The sequence below is a fragment of the Heterocephalus glaber genome, unplaced genomic scaffold, assembly GCF_053883595.1.
Source record: "Heterocephalus glaber isolate CG9 unplaced genomic scaffold, H.glaber_assembly_v1.0 deba00001498, whole genome shotgun sequence".
NCBI classification, from domain to species: domain Eukaryota; kingdom Metazoa; phylum Chordata; class Mammalia; order Rodentia; family Bathyergidae; genus Heterocephalus; species Heterocephalus glaber.
The window spans coordinates 4,538,336-4,559,422 of record NW_028258321.1 but is presented as its reverse complement, the minus strand read 5'-3'; the positions used below and the strand labels follow the sequence as shown (position 1 = coordinate 4,559,422).

The 21,087-nt window shown below is 44.9% G+C and overlaps 1 protein-coding gene across 6 annotated transcripts in view; it reads right to left on the bottom strand.

Annotated features, from left to right (window-relative positions):
• Cfap43 (cilia and flagella associated protein 43) overlaps positions 1 to 21,087 on the bottom strand; it is a 97,324-nt gene that overhangs the window by 36,132 nt on the left and 40,105 nt on the right. For all 6 annotated transcript variants that reach the window (XM_004866501.4, XM_004866502.4, XM_021245546.2 and 3 more), the window contains 9 exons: positions 18,199 to 18,347; positions 16,872 to 16,975; positions 14,149 to 14,289; positions 13,170 to 13,333; positions 11,832 to 11,981; positions 9,792 to 9,922; positions 7,877 to 8,021; positions 5,290 to 5,388; positions 4,386 to 4,463 (listed from right to left, as the gene is read on the bottom strand). In XM_004866501.4, coding sequence (XP_004866558.2) covers positions 4,386 to 4,463; positions 5,290 to 5,388; positions 7,877 to 8,021; positions 9,792 to 9,922; positions 11,832 to 11,981; positions 13,170 to 13,333; positions 14,149 to 14,289; positions 16,872 to 16,975; positions 18,199 to 18,347 — 1,161 coding nt within the window. The remainder of the gene's footprint in view (positions 1 to 4,385; positions 4,464 to 5,289; positions 5,389 to 7,876; positions 8,022 to 9,791; positions 9,923 to 11,831; positions 11,982 to 13,169; positions 13,334 to 14,148; positions 14,290 to 16,871; positions 16,976 to 18,198; positions 18,348 to 21,087) is intronic.

The following is a 21,087-nucleotide window of genomic DNA, read 5'->3' as shown; positions in this document are numbered from 1 at the left end:
CGACTTTTGAAAGGGCTTTTAAAGTCAGACAAAAAGCAAAAGCTATACAGAAAATGATTGATACATCTGCATAATTTTAGAATTTCGCACTCAAAAAGGTACATTGGAGAAAGTCAAGATAAGACAGAAACAGTTTTTCAGATTGAGTCATATATTTTTGAAGAAAATATTTGTAGGTTAAACTAGATAAAATAGCAATTTTATGCAGTGCAACCCAACAATAAGCACTACCCCAGATTTGCCCCACGGACGCCTCCAGGTTGTTTTCCCTTTTCACCACTGGCTTGGGGCCAAGCACGGCCAGGCAGAAGCAAGGCGCTGAGGATGGCAGGGTTTGCAGCAGCCCCGGGCTCTGAGCAACAATGTGGAGCAGAACAGCTGCTAACCTGAGCACCCACCCAGGGCCAATGGCCACTTCTCATCCCAATGCCAAGTGCTTTTGGAGTTTGTTACCACAGAGTAATTATCATAAATTAAATATAAATTTAAAATAAAGATAAAGAACTCCAGGACAGGAAATACAAATAGTCTTTAGAGTTATGTGAAGGTGCTGAATCTGATTAGTAATCAGGAAAGTACAAACAAAGGGGAAATAATTACCAAAGCAAAATTTAAGTACATCTTCTTGAACTGAAAGACTAAGTTTTCCTATTTTGAGGGTTATCCAATGTGTAACACATGAAGGAGGAAAAAAAATCTAGGGCTGTGGTAGGAAACAAATGACACATTCAAATAGAAAAGTTGAAGAGAGGAACTTTTGAAAAAGATTTGGCAGGGTAAGGAGAACCAGCAAGGCATGATAAAGTGTCTTGGGCTGGCAACTGTGGGAAGCTGTCACACGCCTGGGTCTGAAGGGGGAGGGCTGAAAGCAGTGAGTGGAACCTGGGGTGCTGCGAGAGAGGGCGGGAGGGCACTGCCAACCCATGACCCCCCGGCAGAAGCTGGGGATAAGGATCCTGACACTAGTCTCCTGCCCTCTGATCTCCCACACTTGCCGCTCCTTGCCACATCCTAAGTGGAAGCCAGAAAGCAAGAGAGTCTATTGCTGCTGTCCATAAAGATCAGCCTTCTGGGGCTCAGAGCACAGGGGGAAGGGTGAGGGTACAATTTCGCAGCTATCCAAGAACATCCCTCAAACACACTGAGATGCATAACTGTGAAGCTTCCAAACATCAGAGAGAAAGAGATAGCCAATGAGTTTCCAGAGATAAAAATTTGTGTACCTATAAGGAATTGGGAATCAGAAAAGCATTTAGAGTCTCTAAAGCAGACACTTCAAGGCAAAGACAATGAGCCAAGCTTTCAAAAAGGGGAAATCATTGTATTCCTGCGTAAACCATCAAAGGAACGTGAGAACAGTGAGAAGACATTTTAAGAAATGTACCTCCTTTGTACATGCTCTCAAGGGCAGAGCCAAAGCTTGAACAACTCTCTGGGGCCGGTGCCATTCACACTGGATCACCTCTGAATGGCATCCTAGAAGTACAGCTCTGTCTTAAAGGATATTCCCAAACACAGGCCACTATGGTGGTCTTTCTAAGGGAGCTACTGGAAAAAGCAGGCCACAAAAACAAAGAAAAATATATGGAACCCAGGAAATGGGGGCTCAGACAGGGCCAGATGAGAGGGTGCCCAGGAAGATGGACAAGAGAAAGCCCTAGGAAAGCACTGTGAGTGTTTGGCATAGACAGCAAAGTGCTTAGACTGGAGATGGATGATGGAAAGCTCTAGAAAGGAGGCCACTAAAACAAGAAACCAAACAAAACAAAATCACTGATAGACTGGCTACCTCAGCTTCTGAGTAGGTAATGGATATGTAGACAGGCAATCACTAACAAAGGCAATCACTAACTCCAGGAAAAATAAAGTTGTAAAACTGACATAAGAGGTTAGGGCATGACAAAGCTGGCTGGGCACGACCCATTAATTACGAGATCCCAGAACACACACAGAACAGTTTCCAAAGCCCTGCACGTGGGCTTCTCCTGAGAACTTGAGCAGGTTTTCAACAGGAGGCCTGGACCTGAAGTCAGCCTGAGGGTCCATGCACCGCTTCTCAGGACCCGGATGTAAAAGTTCTCCTGGCTTCTGAGAGATTTGGATAGCATACAAGAAGAGGTGAACCACGAAGAGCTTACTATCATGGCTTTTCCTCAGGAGAGACCACCTTGCCTTCCCTAGGGTGTTTTTTTACCTTGCTTTGTTCTCATTTACTCGGCCCAAGCTCGTTCTGCAGAGCCAGTTTCTCCCTCACTCTTCACTTTTACTTTTTCAAATAAACTTTGCCTCTGCTTTTTGCTCATTTTGTTCAATTTTTTGTTTGAAATGAGAAGAACCTGGAATCCAACTCCAGAAGGAGAGTTGAGCAACCTAGGACCCGGTAATGCTTATTTGGCAAGCCACTTTTAGAAGGAGCTACCCAATACCAAAACTGTAATCATAATATACCCGTATACAGATTCGAAGGAGATTTACATTTACATAATACTAGAGTGCATACTGAGTATGGATTTATCTATATGTTATGGGCAGGTAATAAAAGAACCTATCTATCAATTTTGCACACCACCTATAGTTAGTGTCAAATAGACGTCCAGAAACAGCAGTGTTTAGAGAGGCAAAGATAAAGAGCCAAAAGAAAAAAATGGAAAGCAGTTCCTTCAGGACTGCAAGAATTAGAACAAAGAGAAGCAGAACAAGAGCTGCTTTTACAACATTATTTTTAATTATGCATTTCATATTGAAACAGTTAATTTTGGATTCATAAAGTGAAAGAATAAAGTTGAAGAATGAAGTCTTGAACCAAAAGAAGGAAGTTAGGAGAGTTTTTACTGGAAATGATGAGGAAAAGGCTGTGGCGGATGTCCACCAGGAGGGGATGGAAGTCCCAATTGTGTTCTTCCTCTTGGTCTTAGATGAGTAAGCAGAGTGCAAGGAGATGCTCGTTTCTAAGAAAAAGAGTTCAAAAGAAACTGGCTGTTTTGTATTTCTAATGCAGTAGGAGCTATTAACCAAGTCAGCAGACTGGGGATAAGAGCCTTCTGCCTGGGAAGAAGGTCCTCAGCTCTCATTCTTGTCTTAACCTTTTATCTTTTGTTCCTGTTTTTTCCTTTACATTTTTAAGCTCAACCAGCTGCTTGAATTAGCTCTTCCTGGTGGGCTATTTTCCTTTACTGGCCCGGCCTGTTACTTTTTCTATGTGGTCTCATTTGGTTTTGTGTTTGTTTGTTTGCTGGTGTCTTCTGCAGTGTACAACTGTCACCTTAGATGGGAAACAGGCTAAAAAGCAATCTATTTTTGTGTGCGGTATTTAATAGGGGATTTATTTGTTGACAGGATTTTTTGATAGTAGTGTGGACATGTAGCACCAAGAAAGCACATTTTGAGTCAGTGTAAATAGTAACCTTTGGCCTTTCCTGAGCTCCAGTGTTCTGGTAAGGGCTGAGTTCTGCCAGCTGGGCATTAGCTTTAGGAGTCAGGAGGGAACTTTTAAGGGTGGCCTATAAATTATCACAGCATATTGTCTTTTGTACTCCATTTTTTATACGTGGGTTTTAGTCACAGAAAAGAATCATGTGAGGGTTGGCCGTGGGGTATCTTGGAGGCCTTTTCTAGCTGTGTAAGTGTAGAGGATTATCTGTTTACAGTCATGATTGGAGGGCTCATTATTTTAGGAGAGGAAAGTGGCAGTGAGGTAGGAGATTAGAGCAGGGCAAACTGGTTGAGCAAGTGGGTGTGGCCTGTCAATCAGGGAGCCCCATGGGCCCTGGACTAGAAGTGGCTGGGCCAATCAGAAAGTGCTATATTCAATTCTCCATTTATATCTGGCACAAAACCAACTGGGCCTTTGATAGGACAGTTTAAGTCTGACATCAGGCCAAGTGAGTTTCTGATAGGACAACTGTTCCAAATGCCTTGTTTGCATGGGGAGAAGCAATCTGGGGACAGGATATATAAAAGACTCCTGCTTTCATCCTTGTGGGTGCTGTGACCTTTCCACTGGCCCACTCTCAGTCTGAGAGCATCATCCTTTTCTGCATTTCATAAATGTAAATTCTTGCTACCTTTTTATTGTCCAATTCTTTGTTCAGGACACCAAGAACCTGGAGGAAGTTTTTTGAGACCCAAAAAGCCGGTGACAGCAGTGTTTACAGAGGCACCGGTCTTTAGTTGGACAGCTGGTCTCTCTAAAAGGAGTGCCTGATATTTATAAAATGTAAATGTATAATTTTGATGAAAATGATTATTAAAATACTATATGAGGCAGGGTAGGTGGGAAAGACAGAGAAGAAAAGGGGTGTGGCTCCTCATACTTGAACTACAGTTCAAAATGTAATTGCAGTCTGACAGCCAACTGTATTAGCGTATAAAACCATGAGACTTACCGTTTTAGCAAGTTCTTTGATTCCATTTTTTATTGCTTTCCTTTTCTGGGAAAACAGCTTAACCTCCTTTTCGATAGCCTGGAATGGAGCAAGCATGTCATCTAACAAAGCAAGAGAGACCCCAGGGAGACAGATAACAGATGCTGAGAGAGACACACAGATAGCACTTCTGCAGAAATGTAAATAAAGTACTCCCAAGGACTGAAGTACAAAGTTGTTGTGAAATAACCCCTGCAATGCTTTGCTTAAATCTAACTCTGCTGTGCAAGTGGCCCCTGAAGCAATTTACAACTCTTGTCAGTTACACAGCCAATGTAAAGAAAGTAATTAAGCAAGGAAAGATTAAAGATGAATAATTGACACAAGAAAATGTAGTCTTTGGGGGGGGGGGCGTTTAGCTCAGTGGTTCCGACGCCTGCCTCGCAAGTGCAAGGTCCCAAGTTTGATCCCTGGTACCAACCCTGGCACCCCCCCAAAAAGAAACTATAGTTTTTGATTAGGAATTCAAGTGGGACTACACAGTGGGCTGAATGCACACAAGCTGCCAGCCTCCTGCCGGCTGTATCACCTCGGTAACACGTGAAGCCGCAGCGTCCCTTCTGCCCCTGGCCAAACCCTTTGCTTTCAGAAAACATCACCCAAAACCCACTCCAGAATGGGGCACCGCAGTGCTTGACTCAAATGGTTGCTTTTGTGGGATTTCATGTTGGCCTAAGCAGTGTCCCTAAAGCTCATCTGTCTTAATCTAAAGGCCTGACCCGTATGTAGGGCGTTATTCACTTTCAGGAAAGTTACACTTGGCCCTGCCAGGCAGTGTCTCATTCAGTCTTCTAACTTTCCACTCGGTTGGCACAGGAACTTAATCTATTTGGCACATCAGACTTATCCCATGTTTCATTAATACCTCTTGGCTTTTTTGTTGTATCCAGGGAATTTCCTTCTTGCTATCAGTGATGACCAATTCCTCCTGTGATGAGTCAATGCTTAACTTGTTCTGACGCATCTTAGAAGAAGACAAACATTTCTTAAGTTAAAAATTCGTCAAGTTCTCCTCCTCCCACCGTACTTCATATAACTGTGTCGAATCCCTTTGCATTTGCTGCATTTTAAAAATACCAGATATTTGCCTGCTCAAGATGCAACATTTTATTTACTTAATTCCTACTAGTCTGTCCTTATCACAGAAATAAAAAGGCTCCAGGGACCAATAATACAAAGTGTCCATGAAACTGCACCTTGTCTAACCACCACTCTCTGCAAGAGACTTGGAAAGTCACCGAGAAAGCAGAAATGACCATGCAGCCCACAGTCCTCATGTCACAGCAGCCTCCTTCCCACTGCTGTGGTCCACATGTCCCCACCTACCCAGGCCTGCCTGCCATCTGTGTGTAGGATCTCAATCTTGCCTTCCTCCTGAGGTCTGTCCACGTCTCTGGGTCATCCGTTTCTCCCTTCTGGAACTTCCCCAAGGCATCCAAACGTACTTTAGTCTCTCTGGAAAGCTACTCCCAACTGACTGACACGTTCCCGTCCATACCGCACCCTGTCTATGCTCTTCTTTGCAGCAAAATGTCATGGAGGAGTCTGGGATGTCAAGCCCGTTTCCCCTGTGACCTCACTGGTCACCCCTCCTTTCCTCTGCTTTCCTGAACTCTTCCTCAGCTCTCTAGACCCTACTTTTCTAAGCTGCTCTCTCCTGGTCTCTTCTCTTCTCACCATCCTTTCTTCATGACCTGAACTAGCTTTATGGCTCTAAATCCCAGCCACACCCTTTGACTCTCCATCTACATCCAGTCCTGGCTCTTCCCCAAGACCCAAGGGCCCAAGTGACATCTCCTCTTGGTATCAGCTCAGGGCCACACTCATTTCAGACTCCCTTCTCTCTCCCCATAGCTGCTCCCTCCCTGCCACTGGCCCCATCCCACAAACATTGTCTCCTACACAGTTGTTCAGGGAAAAGAATCGAGGAGTTGTCCTTGACTCATTTCTTTTCCTCTCCCCGAAAGTCCAGTCTACTGCCAATTTCTATTAACTCTTCTATCAACTCCCGAGACAGGGCGCATCACTTCTGCCCTCCCTGCACTCTGCACTGCATCGTGGTCACCCAGGCCTCTGCCACAGCCTGCTGAGTAATCTCTCTGCTTCCCCTCTCTGCCCCTCTGGGAATCATTCTCTATACAGCAGCAAGTCGCCATTTTGAAAATGTAACCGAGGTTCTGTTAACCCTCTGCTCACAACACTCCAATAGATTCTTATTATGTGCCAAGTGGAAGCCAAGCTCTGACCTGGTTTGCACAGTTCCTCCTTACCTGGTCTCTTCCCCTCCAAGGACTTCATCACCTAGTGCTTTGTCCTTCGCCCACTTTAATGGCCTGGGTCTTTTGTGGGTTCTCATCCCTCACATGCCAAGGCCTGCTGCGCTGACCTGAATTCCCTGCCTCCGGCCCTGTCTCTTTGCAGGGTGGCAGCCTTTATTTTTTATTTATTGGTACTGGGAATCAAACTCGGGTCCTTTTGCTTGCAAGGCAGGCGATGGAACCACTGAGCTAAATCCCCAGCCCTAGCAGCCTTTAATTCAGATCTCAGCTTGGAAGTCTTCTTCTTGAAGAGGCCATCCAGGCAAACTCTGTCACATGAACTTATTTATTATTTTTTTGGTACTGGGGATCGAACTCGAGTCCTTGTGCTTGCAAGGCAAGCAGTGGAACCACTGAGCTAAATCCCCGGAGCTACATGAACCTATTTTTATTCACCAAATAGAACTTGTCACTGTCTAACTGTTCCTTATTTACTTTGCTTATTTATCCATCTCTCTGCAATGACCAGCCTCTGATTAGAATGCAAATACCACAAAAGAAGACTTTCTTGTTCACGGCTGTATCTCCACGTGCCTATCATTTCATAGGAAGGAACTCAATAAGTATTTGTTGATAGAATAAATGAAGGTTGCTCTCTAGCCAGACACTTCCTAAATAATAGGTTGTATGAAACTATAGATGGATCACTTTGACCAAGCACCATTATTAGTAGAAAAATTTTTTCCAGATAAGTCGAGATATTGTATTATGGTTTAAATTATTGTGACCAGGCCAGGGATTTAGCTCAGTGGTTCCGCCACCTGCCTGGCAAGTGCAAGGTCCTGAGTTCAATCCCCGGGACCAAAATAAATAAATAAATAAATAAATAGATAGATAAATAAATAAATTATTGTGACCATTTGGAGAAAGGCTGAATATTTTCATTTAGGTGTAGTTTATATTCTATTTAAAAACCATGGGATACCCGGATAAGGAGAAATATATATATATTTTTTCCGGTACCAGGGGTTGAACCCAGGACCTTGCACTTGCTAGGCAGGCGCTGTGCCACTGAGCTACATCCCTGGGCTGAGAAATGTTATTAAATATGGGCTTAAAGGAAATGTAAACTGAAAACTATATGATTTATAACCCCTTCCGCCAAAAAGCAAGCAAGCCACACTGGAACTCAACTGTATGCTCTGATTCAGGTTCCAACTCGGAGGAAAGTTTCCTTTCACGTAAATAATTATTCTCCTCTTCCATGCTGCTGTTCAGAGATGATAACAGTTGCTGGCAATATTCAGTAATTTCACTGACTGAGTTTCCTCCAAGCCTCCTATATTAGAAAATGAAACCCAGGTGATAAAGTCACATTTAAAAGACAAACACCACGTTTAGCAGTCTTGTTTCCAGATACCTAACCATGTCTGCGTGAAGAAATAGGTGCACCACCATCCACACGGCCCTGTAGTTAGCAGAACTCCACTTCCCATGGGAGAGGCCTATCTTGGCTCCAGGACACAAGCCTCTTGGTCCCTGTGGGGTGCACTCCCCTACGTGGCCCTGGCCCTGCACTGGCCGAGGCCCTGAGTATACCGGGTACCGCACTACCTGCAGATGCACCATCGCACATCATGCTAAGCCTCCCCAACACCCTGGGGAGGGGCCACTCCATGCGGCCCAGCAGGGCACTGCAAGACAGACCTGAGAGCCCCGGAAGGGCTCAGAAGAACGCATTCTTGGCCCCACTTGCAGACCTTCTGATGCAGAAAGTCAGGATGGGGACCAAGAAGACGCACTGCTAACAAACCCCCAGGAGCAGCAACCCTGCTGTCCGTGACTCAGAGGCCTGTCACATGCTCAAGGTCACAAACTCAGAAATCCCGGACCAAGGTTTCAAACCCAGCTTTGGTTTGGATCAGATTTCCAGTAATTACTGATAGATGGAAGTGTCCTTACTTCTGTAAATAAAGCTCCCACCTCCTCTACCTGTTTGCTGTTGCCTGAGATGCTGTTTGCTCACTGACTATAAAGAATGTTAGATACAAGTAAGACACAAGTTTGTATTTATTTAGGATTCTGTGTATAAAACGTGCACGATGATACAGTTCTCAAATAAGTCTTTGAAATAAGTGGCTATACAATACAAACTCCACAATATTTAACATTTGCACAGTGCTACCAAGAAAGGTTTTGTTTTATTACTGTTTAAATCACAGGAGGTATTGGGAATTTTTTTTTTTGCTGAAATGAATCGACATTGTAAGTGATGTCCATTAGCAAATAAAACCAGGCAACATTTAAGGTCCAGGCTGTTTCTTTTGTGTCATCTACATGCTCCCTACCTGCTGGTCATCATCGGTATGTTTGGGTAGCATTGATATGTTTAGAATTTTAATTTTAGTCTAAGCAAACCAAATCTAAACAAATTAATATCATTTAAGCAATATCTAACCAGTAAGTAAATGTTTGCACGCACACATACCTACATGTGTCAGCTCTCTGGGGAATAAACAGAAGTGTTTAACGTAATCTCAGGTTCACATTGTTCTCATTCCCCATCCTCCTGCAGCAGACCCTGTGGAAGGTAGCACGCTCATCCCCACATACATTAACTATGCTTCTTTGTGTTCCGTACTTTGAGGCTTTGACATCTGGGACCTCGCTCATGCTGGGGGGACCACCCCTTCTAGAGCTAGCCTGGTCCTAGAGATGGTAACAACTCACCCTGGGGTGGTCTTCCAGTCCAGAGGCCACATTCCAGCCACCTGGGGGTGGGGGCTCTCATCCCCCAGGACCACGTCCCAGCCCCTATGCCCCAGAGCCTGCTGATAGTGATCAGACTAGCCCATCCTAAGCCTGCCCAAGCCTTCTTTTGGGAACCATGGCTCTGGCCCGCATTTCCCACTCCCCAGCCACCTGACCCACCCTGATGCCTCCCCTGTGGCCTTCTAGGAGGGTGTGGCCTCCTCTCGGGGAATCTGTGAGCATAACACACCATCTTTTCAGCAGCAGCTGCCTGCTGGTATATTCACCTTGCTGTGCTTAAGTAATAGTAAGATCCAGAGCACCACCCCAGGGGCTGCTTACTGTGCGCTGCACGTACTTCCATTTGAGGAAGACCAGGCTGCCGTCATCCTTCCCATTTGCCAGGATGCTCTGTCCATCCATTGAAATTCTCACGGACTGAATCCCATGCCCCTGGTGGGAGTGGCTCCGACAGCAAGCAAATGTTTCCTCAAGAATTTTAGGGACAAACAGGAGAAGTTACAAATTCGGCTCTACATAGGGTTTTTCTAGCAGGCTGCATGCACATTTGCTTGGGGGTAAATCTTTTCTATGTGCTCACAGCACTGTCGTTGGTGTGGCAGCAGCTTTGGGGAATATGCAGCACTTAAATCCCACTTCAAACCATTTCCCAGTGCTGGTTTGTTCCTCCAGCACTTTGTTCAGCGTGGAGAGGGTTTATGGTCACTGACTCACAGTGGGCGATCAGACCCGGAGAGCTGAGGAGTCAGAGGAGGGCCCTGAGCAGGTGGAGGGCAAATTCAGATGCCTTCAAGAAGCAGGCAGGTGGCTGTGCCCAAAGTGGCTGCGGGTGATGCAAGAGTGTGACAGGAACTGTGAAGACGGTGAGACAGCGTGTCCTGAGTGAGGGTTCTCAGTAAACCAACTAGGCAAGCAAACAGAAGGCCTCCTCTCCAGGGCAGTACACAGGGCAACAGTCTAAGCTCCTTGATTAGAGACAAAGGCTGATTTCCGTGTCACACTGGTTCTCAAGCACGAGCCTTTTTCAGTTAACTTTTTCAACAGGCAATATGTTCGAACCATTCAAAATCCAAAAGCCATAACAGTGTGCCACGAAATCTCCTTTCTGTCTCCATGCTCCAATACCTCATGCAAGTAAATCAAGATACCATCAACGTCAGAGTTTTTAGGCATACATAATTTCTTACATAAATTATAACACAATATATACATTATGCACCTTGGTTTTCCCCTTAACAATCAGTATATCTTGGTGTTCCTTCTGTATCATTACATAAAGATTTCCTCATTCTGTGTCATAGCTGCATAATACTCCATGTATTACTTGTGTGCTGATTTTGTAACATAATAATCTTTTATTTACCTAGTCTTCTGTTAATGGACATTGGGTTGATTTTGCAAATAGTGCTGCCATAAGCCACCTCATATATGAGCTGCTCAGCACTCGAGTGTAGGTCAACGGATCACTCACAATTCCAACACCACCTTGCCATTAGCAGCTGCTATGAGCTGCATCGTACATGACAACTTATTTGAATAGTAGATAGTTTAGCAGTGTGCAAATCATTTACTTTAAAATAATCTCTAAGGGACTCAAGATTTTTCCATATAATCATATCACTTTTGCCCAAATATGCTCTCTCTAAGAGATGAGCAAAAGAGCTGGGATGTGTCCAGCCAGGGTGCCAGGTTATCTGTGGACTCAGGGGATTCCATGCGGATGACCAGAGCACTCCAGTGTGCGTCTGGAAACAGGGTGAGAACCATTGCCCAAACAGGGAAGGATCCCCGCCTCTTGGGGAGAAGCAAATACTTTCACTTCTGAGAGGTCCAAGGACAGTAAGAACCAGAAAGACTTCGGGGGTTCCCTGAGCTGCAGGGGTGGAGGTCACAGGCACTTCTGGGATTCCAGCTTCCCGGGGGTATCGGGCCCTCCGGCCAGGGCAGCGAGTGTGCAGAGCTCTCTGCCTTAGGGGTTTTTTTTGGTACCCGTGATCCAACTCGGGACCCTGCTCTTGTGAGGCAGGTGGCAGAACCACTCAGCTAAATCCTTGGCCTTAGGCTTTTAAATTCTCATCTGAGCACCTGGAATTCAGAGACGCTCTGTGAGTTTCCAAGACACAGAAGTGGTTGAGAGCCTGGGCTGCTGCCCTGCCCAGCGCTGTATCTGCAGATCTTACTCTGCCGGTCAGGGTTTGTTTCATTAGAGTCCAGCAAAGGCACAGAATCAGCCATAAAATGTTAGTCATTAATACCATCTGTGATTTCAAAAAGGCTGAGTCGATTAGAACAAGCTCTGATTCACTGTCTAAGAGCTTCTGTCTCTTATCTGAAACCAATATACACACCCCATGTCTTTTTTAGAAAAAGAATTTACCAAAGTGTGAACATCTCGGATGCACAGAATTCCACATTTAGCTACTGTTATGAGCCATAATCCGTGTGAAGACAGGTGGACTATTCCAGGTCCATAGTGTTTGCTTTGTACTTTTTGGTATGGTTTAAGAATGCAAACGCTGCCGTGTCCCTGCAGATCAAAGAAACGGACCACATTATAGAAAAGATCAGGTGAGCAGCAACAATGCATTTGCAGATGTGCACTGCATATACGGTCAGATTCAAATACATGAGCACAGTGCTTGGAGACAAGCCCCTACTGGATAGCACAGGCAGCTGTGTGTACCATGTGTTGAATCTTTGTCTACACATGAGTTTGTTTCTGCAAGCTAAGGAAAGTCTTCTTTCTATGTTAACATGTCATTAAAGATCCCAGCCGACATTTACAACCTTTATTTTTACCAGTCATTTTCATACATCCTCCTGTATAAGTCAAAATAAATTAGTCAGTATTCTTCTTTTTTTTTTTTTTTTTGGTGCCAGGGATTGAACTCTGGGCCTTGCAATTTCGAGGCAGGCAGCGGAACCACTGAGCTAGATCCCCGGCCCTGAAGTCAGTATCCTTACTATGTGTCTGTCCCTCACTTTTCAGAAAAGCCTTTCTCCCATCTCCCAGTCCTGCCCGCCCCCCCATACCAGCAGCCTGCACACATTATCTCTCTGTCTAAATCTGGCCTATTCTTCAAAGTCCAGATTCTCCACTAAACTCTTCTAGAAGACCCCTTGCCATGAACCAAACTTTCTTCTCCCAATTTCAAGGTCTAATACCGGCTACCCCGGGAGCAAAGGGCTTCGACTGAGGAATTTAGAAAGACAGGAAGGTAGATACTCTTGGATCCCAAAGACAGGCATTAGTGGGACACTACATGCCCAAGGGAGGAAGGACAGCGAGCAGGAGTTCACCAACCAGGGTGTGCTAGACAGTGATGAAAGGGCAGCAATGTAATTTAACATTTTGTGTAATTTTGCTTAGGGCTCATGTGCAAAGTTACGTTGAAAACCATCTACTCTTTGGTCCTTGGCATCTGTGGAATAGATTTTCTAATGTTACATTTTTTAAGGCACTAAACTAATATTGTGTCAACCGTATGTTTATCTGAGCGGTATGATACACGTGGCACACAGGTGGCTCGAGAGTGAAGCTGTTCAGATACATTTAATGATGGATTAACAGTAACACTAGTATATACCTAACTCAAGGGAATTATGTTAACATAATAAAACCAATTGCTAACTGGACTATTCTGTTAAAGCAGTTGAGAGGATCAGGCCTAATTGTACAATGCAACTTTGATCACTGAGATGAACGACAGCGTACTTTTTCAGGTAGACGATAGCTACAGATGTACGGCATGAGGTGGCAGAACCCATACATTTGGTTCCTTTGAGAGTCCAAGACTGCAGAAGTCAGAGTGTGCTCGACCTCACACAGGTGCTTGTGAATGAGCTCATCTCGAAGCCGCCCCCTTTCGTTGACAATGCCTGTAAAAAGCGCAATGTTTGGGGAAGAAAAGAGATCACTTGTACCATCCTGATTTCATATTTTAAATTATGAAAAGCAAAACAGAGATTTTAAATACTTGATTAATATTGTAAAGACTATTTGGTGATAAAAATGATTTTAAAATAACTTATCCCCACTAAAAATTCTTATGATGATAGCAAGTAAAATATATTTTGTAGACCATGGTTAATATTGTCATTTAACTTAAAGAAATATCATTAAAATAAATGTATGACAGTATAGAGATTATGAATTAAAACATAAAAAGACTGAGGGTTTCTCTGATACCCTGTAATTACATACTTACAAAAGCACTGCCCAGATACATTTGTCATCTAAAACAGAGTGCCTATTTTCTCATACTTTCCACTCCAGAAAGCTTTCTTTACAATTGTGTTAGCAAAGGTGACTGCACTGTAAACTATCTGAATTTCACTGCGTATATTCAAAGCTATAAAACCAGAGCCATCATAAAATTACACATAAATTTGACATAAATGTCAGTTGGTCTCCCTTCTTTTTCTTGCATAATGAAGCGGATCTGTGAGTTACAAGACCTGGAGCAAATTCCACACTTCAAACTGTTTGGCAGCCGCATCAGTCTGACTCTGTATAGGCCCAGGAAATGCCATTTTCCCTCTTCACCCGCTAAGAGACACAAATGCTGCCGCTAGACCCCCCCGCCCCCACAAACAAACAAACAAAAACAAAGCAAAACAAAAAAGAAAAGAAAATTATAGCAGCCACTTAACTGGGCCAGAACAGAGGGGACTGGTGGTTCATTTTTCTTTACCTTGTGGCAGCTTTTTAGGCAGAGTAAATATTTCCAGCCTGCTTCTTTCTGCTTCTGGAAGCGAGGAAAGCACCATCGCTTTCACTGCCTTTGTTCCCCAAAGAGACACTGTGGATATTTGAAGAACGTCCTTGCTCACCTCTAAAAGCAAATGGAATCAACCCACAGTGGCCACTGGTTAAATTCAAAGACTCTTTACTATCTCAATCCAGATATCACATGACAGGCTTGTCTTCACTCAGTCTCTAGAACCCAATTTAGTTACTGATACTCAAGTTCAAAGTGACCTTTAAATGTAAGGAACAGGGACTTAATTTTTTCTGGTACTGAGGCTTAATCGCAGAGCCTCTGAAGTGAGCTACATCCTCAGTCCTATGTGGTTTTTATTTTGAGACAGGGTCTCACTAAGTTGCTCAACTGCCCAGGCTGGGCTTGAACTTCCAGTCCTCCTGCCTCAGCCTCCCAGAGTCCCATCCTGCCTGGCCATGACGCGGACTATCTAGGCCAGCTCGGTCTGGCCCAGCACCTTTCCCACCTGGGCAGCTTCCACTCTCCACACCCCAAGTGTGCTGGCTGTCTAGCAGTCTGTCCTCTCACTACCGGGTAGGGTCGGGCATCGCGGCTCTTCCCGTCCACAGAGAGCGTGGTTGTGATAGAAACACTCACGTGACTCTGAGTGTGTCCTCTGAAGCCCAGTGTCTGACCTCAGCAGGGTTTGCTGCCCCTGGAGGCTCCCCTCCCACTGTCCTCTGCTCATTCCAGGGCTTGACGCCCTCACCAAGCCTCCGAATCTCTCCACTTCTCCCCTTCGCTTCCCAACACGGACCCAGAATCGACCTCAGGCCTGTCTGATTCTGAGCTGGTCTCTCCCAGCTCCACCTGGACCTTGCACTGGCACTCGCCTCTTCTTATCCTCTCGGGACCCCTGTGGACCCTTCTGCTCTGTGTCCCAGATCCACAACTGGGAGAAGAACCTTCCTTCAGCCCCGCAGCCCTTTAGCAGTTACCATTCCCTTCTCCGCTCTGCAAACTTCCCAAGAGGCTGTCCCCTTCCTGGCTTCCTTTCCGTGCCTTGACTCCCTCTGACCGCTGCCTCAGGGTCACCTGCTGCGTGGTAACCCCAGTGCTGTCGCCTCCCTGCCCATCTGCTGCCATCCGATGTACACGCTGAGGGTGTCGTTTGGCCCCAGTAAGCATTAGGTTTGCCTGTGTGTACGCAGGCATGTGTGTTTACACACGGATTGTGCTGGGATTGAACCCAGGGTCTCAGGCATACTAGGCAAGCCCTCTACCACTGACCTACATCCCCAGCCCCTCAGTTTCCTTCTACTCTCTTCTTGAGCCATCTAATCAGTTTCCATGTTTTTTCAGTCCAGATTCCATCCTTAAATCTTGATCTATGTATCTCTATTTCTAAACTACTGTTAAATATCCCCAAATGAAGAATTATTGACTTGAAACCCACAGAGCCTATCAGTTCACCCTATCCTTCAACCTCAAAAACTTTCTTCAGCATGGTGCTGCATGCCTGTAATCCCAGCACTCAGAAGGCTGAGGCAGGAAGATCACCTTAAGTTCAAAGGCAGCCTCAGATACACAGTGAGCTGAAGCCCAGCCTGAACTACATAGCAAGACCCTGTCTCAAAAAAACAGACAACAAAACAAAACAAACCAAACCAACTTCCTTCAGATGTGATACATATAGACAACAGAGTATCATCTGGTCATGAAGAACAGAATTTTGCCATTTGCAGGAAAATGGATGGAACTGGAGATTGTGGTGTTGAGTAAAATAAGCCAGATTCAGAAAGACAAATATTGCATGTCCTCCCTAACATGTGGAATGTTTTAAAATGTTGTGAAAGTAGAAGGGAGATTAATATTAGACAAGAAGGGAATAAGGGGGAGAGATCTATAAGGGAGAGCACTGGGGGATGAATAGGATCAAAATGTACTCACAGAAACCCAACATTCTGTAAAATTAATAGACATTAATAAATAATAAAGGAAAACTAGTAATAAAAACAGACAAGCTCAAATTTTAAATTAAAAAAGAAATATAAAAGGACAAAGAATTTTATATAAATGGAATAGCATAAAATTTACTGGTTTCTTTCACTCAGTGTAATTAATTTGAGGTTCATTCATGTTGCGTGCATCACAGATTTTGTTCCTAATATTCCTCTGTATGGATTTCCAATTTGTCCATTCACTATTGATGGACAATGTGGCTCTTTTCAGTTTTTGGCTACTGCAAATAAAGCTACTGTGAACAGTTACATATCAAATAAGTATGCGTTATTCTAAAGAAATATTTCAGGGGCCTGGGGATTTAGCTCAGTGGTTTCACTGCCTGCTGCGCAAGCACAAAGACCCAAGTTTAATTCCCGGTACCAAAAAAAAATATTTCAGGGAAAAATCACCCCCTACTTCTCCTTGTAAGAATATCAGAACTGTCCAGTTATTTCACTAATTCAATAGTTGATATTAAAAAATATTTTTGCATCAACTATGTTCTGAGCAGTTAACACTTCTTCTCCAAATACCTCTAAATACAATGTGAGTACTCTCCTAAGTAACTTTTAACTGTAATTTTAGTGATTTTTTTTCTTTCAGAAAATATGCCATAAATACTTGTTTTGCCATAGTTCCATTTTCATGGCCTTAAGTTTTTTGGAATAAAGTGACCGACCTTTTAAATTAATAAATATCCTCTGTCGCACCTGTGAATCCAAGAATCTGAAATAATCTTGTGGGTTTGGCATCGATAACAAAGATGTTTCCTTCTGATGTTCCAACTAACAAGTACAGTCCTCGCTGGTCATAACTGGAAAAGAAGAAATCTAATGATCAGATCTTACTCAGCAGCTAGATGCTAAATAAGTCTATTGGATGAATGGCCATAGAAACACATTCAAAACCAGTCATTCTTATGGTTCATGATTTTTAATAATCTCTGACCTTAAGAAAGCTGAGAGATAAATCACTCTACTCTAGGCCAATGCTATTCCAAGTTACAACTTAAAAAATATAGTCAAGACGATTCAGGAAAGATGGGCAATTATTTCATCATAAATGAATGAAATGTCAGTAGAGCTTTCTCAAAATTTCAAGTGGAAATAAGCAATTCTCAAATTAGTGATGGATGTGCCATTTCAGTACCTTATGACTAGTTCCCAGCAAGAGGAGGACAAACATAGGAAAACATTTCTACAATTTCTTCACAAAGTAGAAAGATACAAATCAGAATAAGAGATAAGGATCTGAGGAAAAAGAGGCACAAAAAACATATGGTTCAGAAAAGCAGAGGGGGAGCCAGGGAGTAAGAGCCCCTTCCCCTCTCAGAACCTGGGTTCTCTAACCCAACAGGGGTCAGTGTACTTCCTTCTGACCAGCGTTTTGGGGTCACGTTCAATGAGCTGCAGTAAAGACAGCAAGAATAACAGCAACGTGCAAGTCCAAATTCAAGGTGTCCACAGTGCTTTAAAAAGAGTACTTCAAAAGATTTGAAATAATCTAAATGTCCATCGATATACTGTTCTTTTAAAATAAAAATATCCATATGATGGAATACTACAGAACTATAAAGAAAAACGAGGAAGGTCTTTACGGAGATATAAAACCTTCTTCAGTGTATACCACTCGTGTGGGGGAAGGCGCCTCAGGACACCGTAGTTTGTTCTCTTTAAAAGCAGTGGCAGAGCCTGAGCCGGGCCGCGGGGCCTCCGACCGACCCTGACAGGAGGCTCAGCATCTGGGTAACTGAGCAAGTTCCTTAAAGTCCTTGTGCCTGCGTCCCCGTGTGAGCAAAGGAAAGCAGCCGCCGCCTGGCGCCTGGCGGGGCGGCCACTTCAGTCCGGGAGAGGAGCAGGCTGCCTGGGGAGAGCTGGGAGCGCAGGGCCAATGCACACCCTCTGCGCTTCGGGATGCAGACGTGGAGAGCACACTAACACTCAGAACAAACGCAAAGCTTAAAAGCAGGCTGGCCCGGCTGGCGTCCTCAGCAGGCAGGCGGACAGGCTCCCCACAGCGCTGCGACCCGGTGCTTACGTGAGGTGCTGCACAGGCGCCCGGGAGAGGAAGGCCGCGTGGACCACGCTCGGGGACTCCACCTCGCGGACGTCCAGGAAGTGCACGCAGCCGTCCAGCGTTCCCACCACCGCTGACAGGGAGGATGGGGAGCAGGCCAGGGTTGTCGCCTGTTCGGGACACATCCAGGAAAAGGGAGTCAGCTCTGCTGCACACGCCAGGCCGAGTGGGCGCCGTCCTCTGGGAGGCAGAGGGGCGCTTGACGTGTGCGGGCCCCGGGGCCATCCGGAGTGCGCACACAGCACATGCAAGCACACGTGCACACACAGCCTCATGCGCATACACAACCACGTGTGCAGCACAAGCGCGCGTGCACACAGGCACAGGCACACACAAGCACGTGCGCACGCACATCTACACTTTCTGGCAAAGCCTGCAGGGCAGGCGTGGCACGTGTGGTGCGGCACACACTGCAGATCACACTCAACCCTCCCGAGCTAACCAGTTGCATGAGCAGTCACCGGGTCTGTACATACACCTAATTCTTAAATCCTAAAATAATAGAATATAAGGAAGTTTTTTTAACTTTACACCATAGCATTATTTTATCCTTAAATGATGATCAAATGATTATGCCAGTAACTTTTACAAAACACCAACAGTAGTGAAAAACACGTTAAGAAATCAAACAGATTCCTGGTATCTTTTGGACATTTTTGAAAAATGTTAGCAATTTTTAAAACCAGCATTTGTCTTCTGAGACATGGTGAATCTTGGGATGCTGAGGGGGACTGAAGATAATTCTGTCCCTGGACCATACATTAAAAACAAAACCAAAAATCCATACCAGATCCCTTTTGTCTGACAGACATTTACACAGAACAGGACGTTGGAGAGAACATATTTACTCCCGCAATATGTAAGGAGTCAGATTCCTCCCCTATGGTTATCCTTTGAAGACTGTCTTCAGGACAGTTGTGGAATGCTAGGGCTGAAAAGGAACTTCAGAGATCACTGTTTTGCAGGATGGAAGATGGAGGCAGAGGAGATGCAGGACCCTGTGCCCAGGACCCACAGCTGGTGACGAAGCTCAGATGACCAGTGTTCAGGCTCATTAGAGCACGACAGCCTTCCAATTGAGGGGGCTTTTACTTTTTTAATTATAATTTTATAATTATAATTTTGAGCACGTCCATTGAACAATAAGATGGCTTTCTTTGGGACATTCTTAGACATGCATATCCCAGACCTCGATGGTGTCTATCTTCCCTGCCACCTCTCTAGTCCCTGACCCCCCTAGTAGTAGTGTCCCTTCTGTTTTCACATCATCTTCCTCCCCGACTCGATTCCACGTATGAGAAAAAACGCCATGCTGGTTTTTCTGAGGCTGGCTTATTCTGTCTAACATGATGACCCCCCAGTTCCATCAGTTTTCCTGTAAATTATCACTTCAACAGAAAGCCTTTGTGGCACCTCTCAGGGTATGCTATGTGAGGTGTGTTCCCCAAAGAGTTCATTCCAGGGTAACAGTGGGGTAGTCCACAAAAGAAACAGCAATGGCCAGAGGAGGTAATCGGGGCAGGCTGGCTGTGTGCAGGTGTCTAGCCATGGGGCTTCGAGGCTGGGTTCCCCGAGGACCATTGCCTAAAGCGTTCACAGGCACAGGCAGGGAGACTGCCTGTTCACTAGTCCTTCGGGGCAGAGGTTTCCTCCAGCAGGGAGAGGCCCGTGTCTTCCCCAGCTAAATCACATGAGTGTACCCTCCTGGCTCAGGGCTCAGGGAAGATTGGCAGAGGCCTTCGGATGGTGCATGTATCCCTCTTGGATGAAAGGAACAAGGTAAGTCCTGGTTTACTGGCCCCTGTGGTGCTGTGAAACATCTGTATGTGTCTCATGTGTAGAAAGAGCTGTGATCAGATGAACTTGTAAGATCTCTGGTGTGGTGACTAACTAATGATCAACTTGGAACACCCAGCTGAACTGAATCAATGGGGTTTAGGGTGTGGAAGACCCACCTGAGGATTGTTGCCTATGGCATAAAAAGAGAAACAGAGGGGAAGATTGTGGGCTGTTGATTTTCTTGGAGAAGCTTGCTGCAGTTGGTTTTCCTGATGTAAACCGTCATCGTTGGAGGAGCTCAGGGCCTCGCTGTCATTGGGAATGGCTGCTGCTGTCATCAAGGGAGCTCTGATCTTCGCCTTGAGGGTCACTTCCTGTCTCCGTGGAGACCCTTCAGCCTAGTGGCACAGATCCTTCACCACGCAGGCGCAGGCTTTCTGGCTTCCACCACTGGCCTTGGGCCTTCCTGGTGCAGATCCTGGATACGGACTTGCATGAGACATTGCTGTGGGCTCTGGGCCTTCAGCTGGACTCATGCAGGACACTGCCGTGGCATCCAGGCCCTCCCTCGACTGGATTCTTTGGGTCTCTAGCATGTGGACAGATCTCTTGCACTCCTTTGCATTTGACTTTTTGAGTGAATATTATAAAGTAATCCTATAAATTATGTGTCCTGTATTAAATCTATTCCCTTGCAAACCCTGACTACAACAACTAGCTGTAGAAACTCTAATAGAATTTATCATATAAGCTTTTGTCACACAGATTATGGAGTCTTCTTACATTTCAGTCTTTTAGCCAAGAATTTTTACCTTGGGAGAGTTTCATTTACCCTACTGAATGGTGTATCATTTGCATCTTGTAATATTTTTACGTAAGGTATGATACTTAGTCTTTTATAATTGAGCTTTTAATTTTATAAAGGGGAAAGAGTGTAATTTACCTACCTACTAAGACCCATAGCTCATCTAGAGCTCATCATGTGCAATGTAGCCCATGATGGTAATTAGTAGGAAAAAACCAAGCATTACCATTGTTTCTTGGTCCTTTTTAAAACATTATTGTATAAAA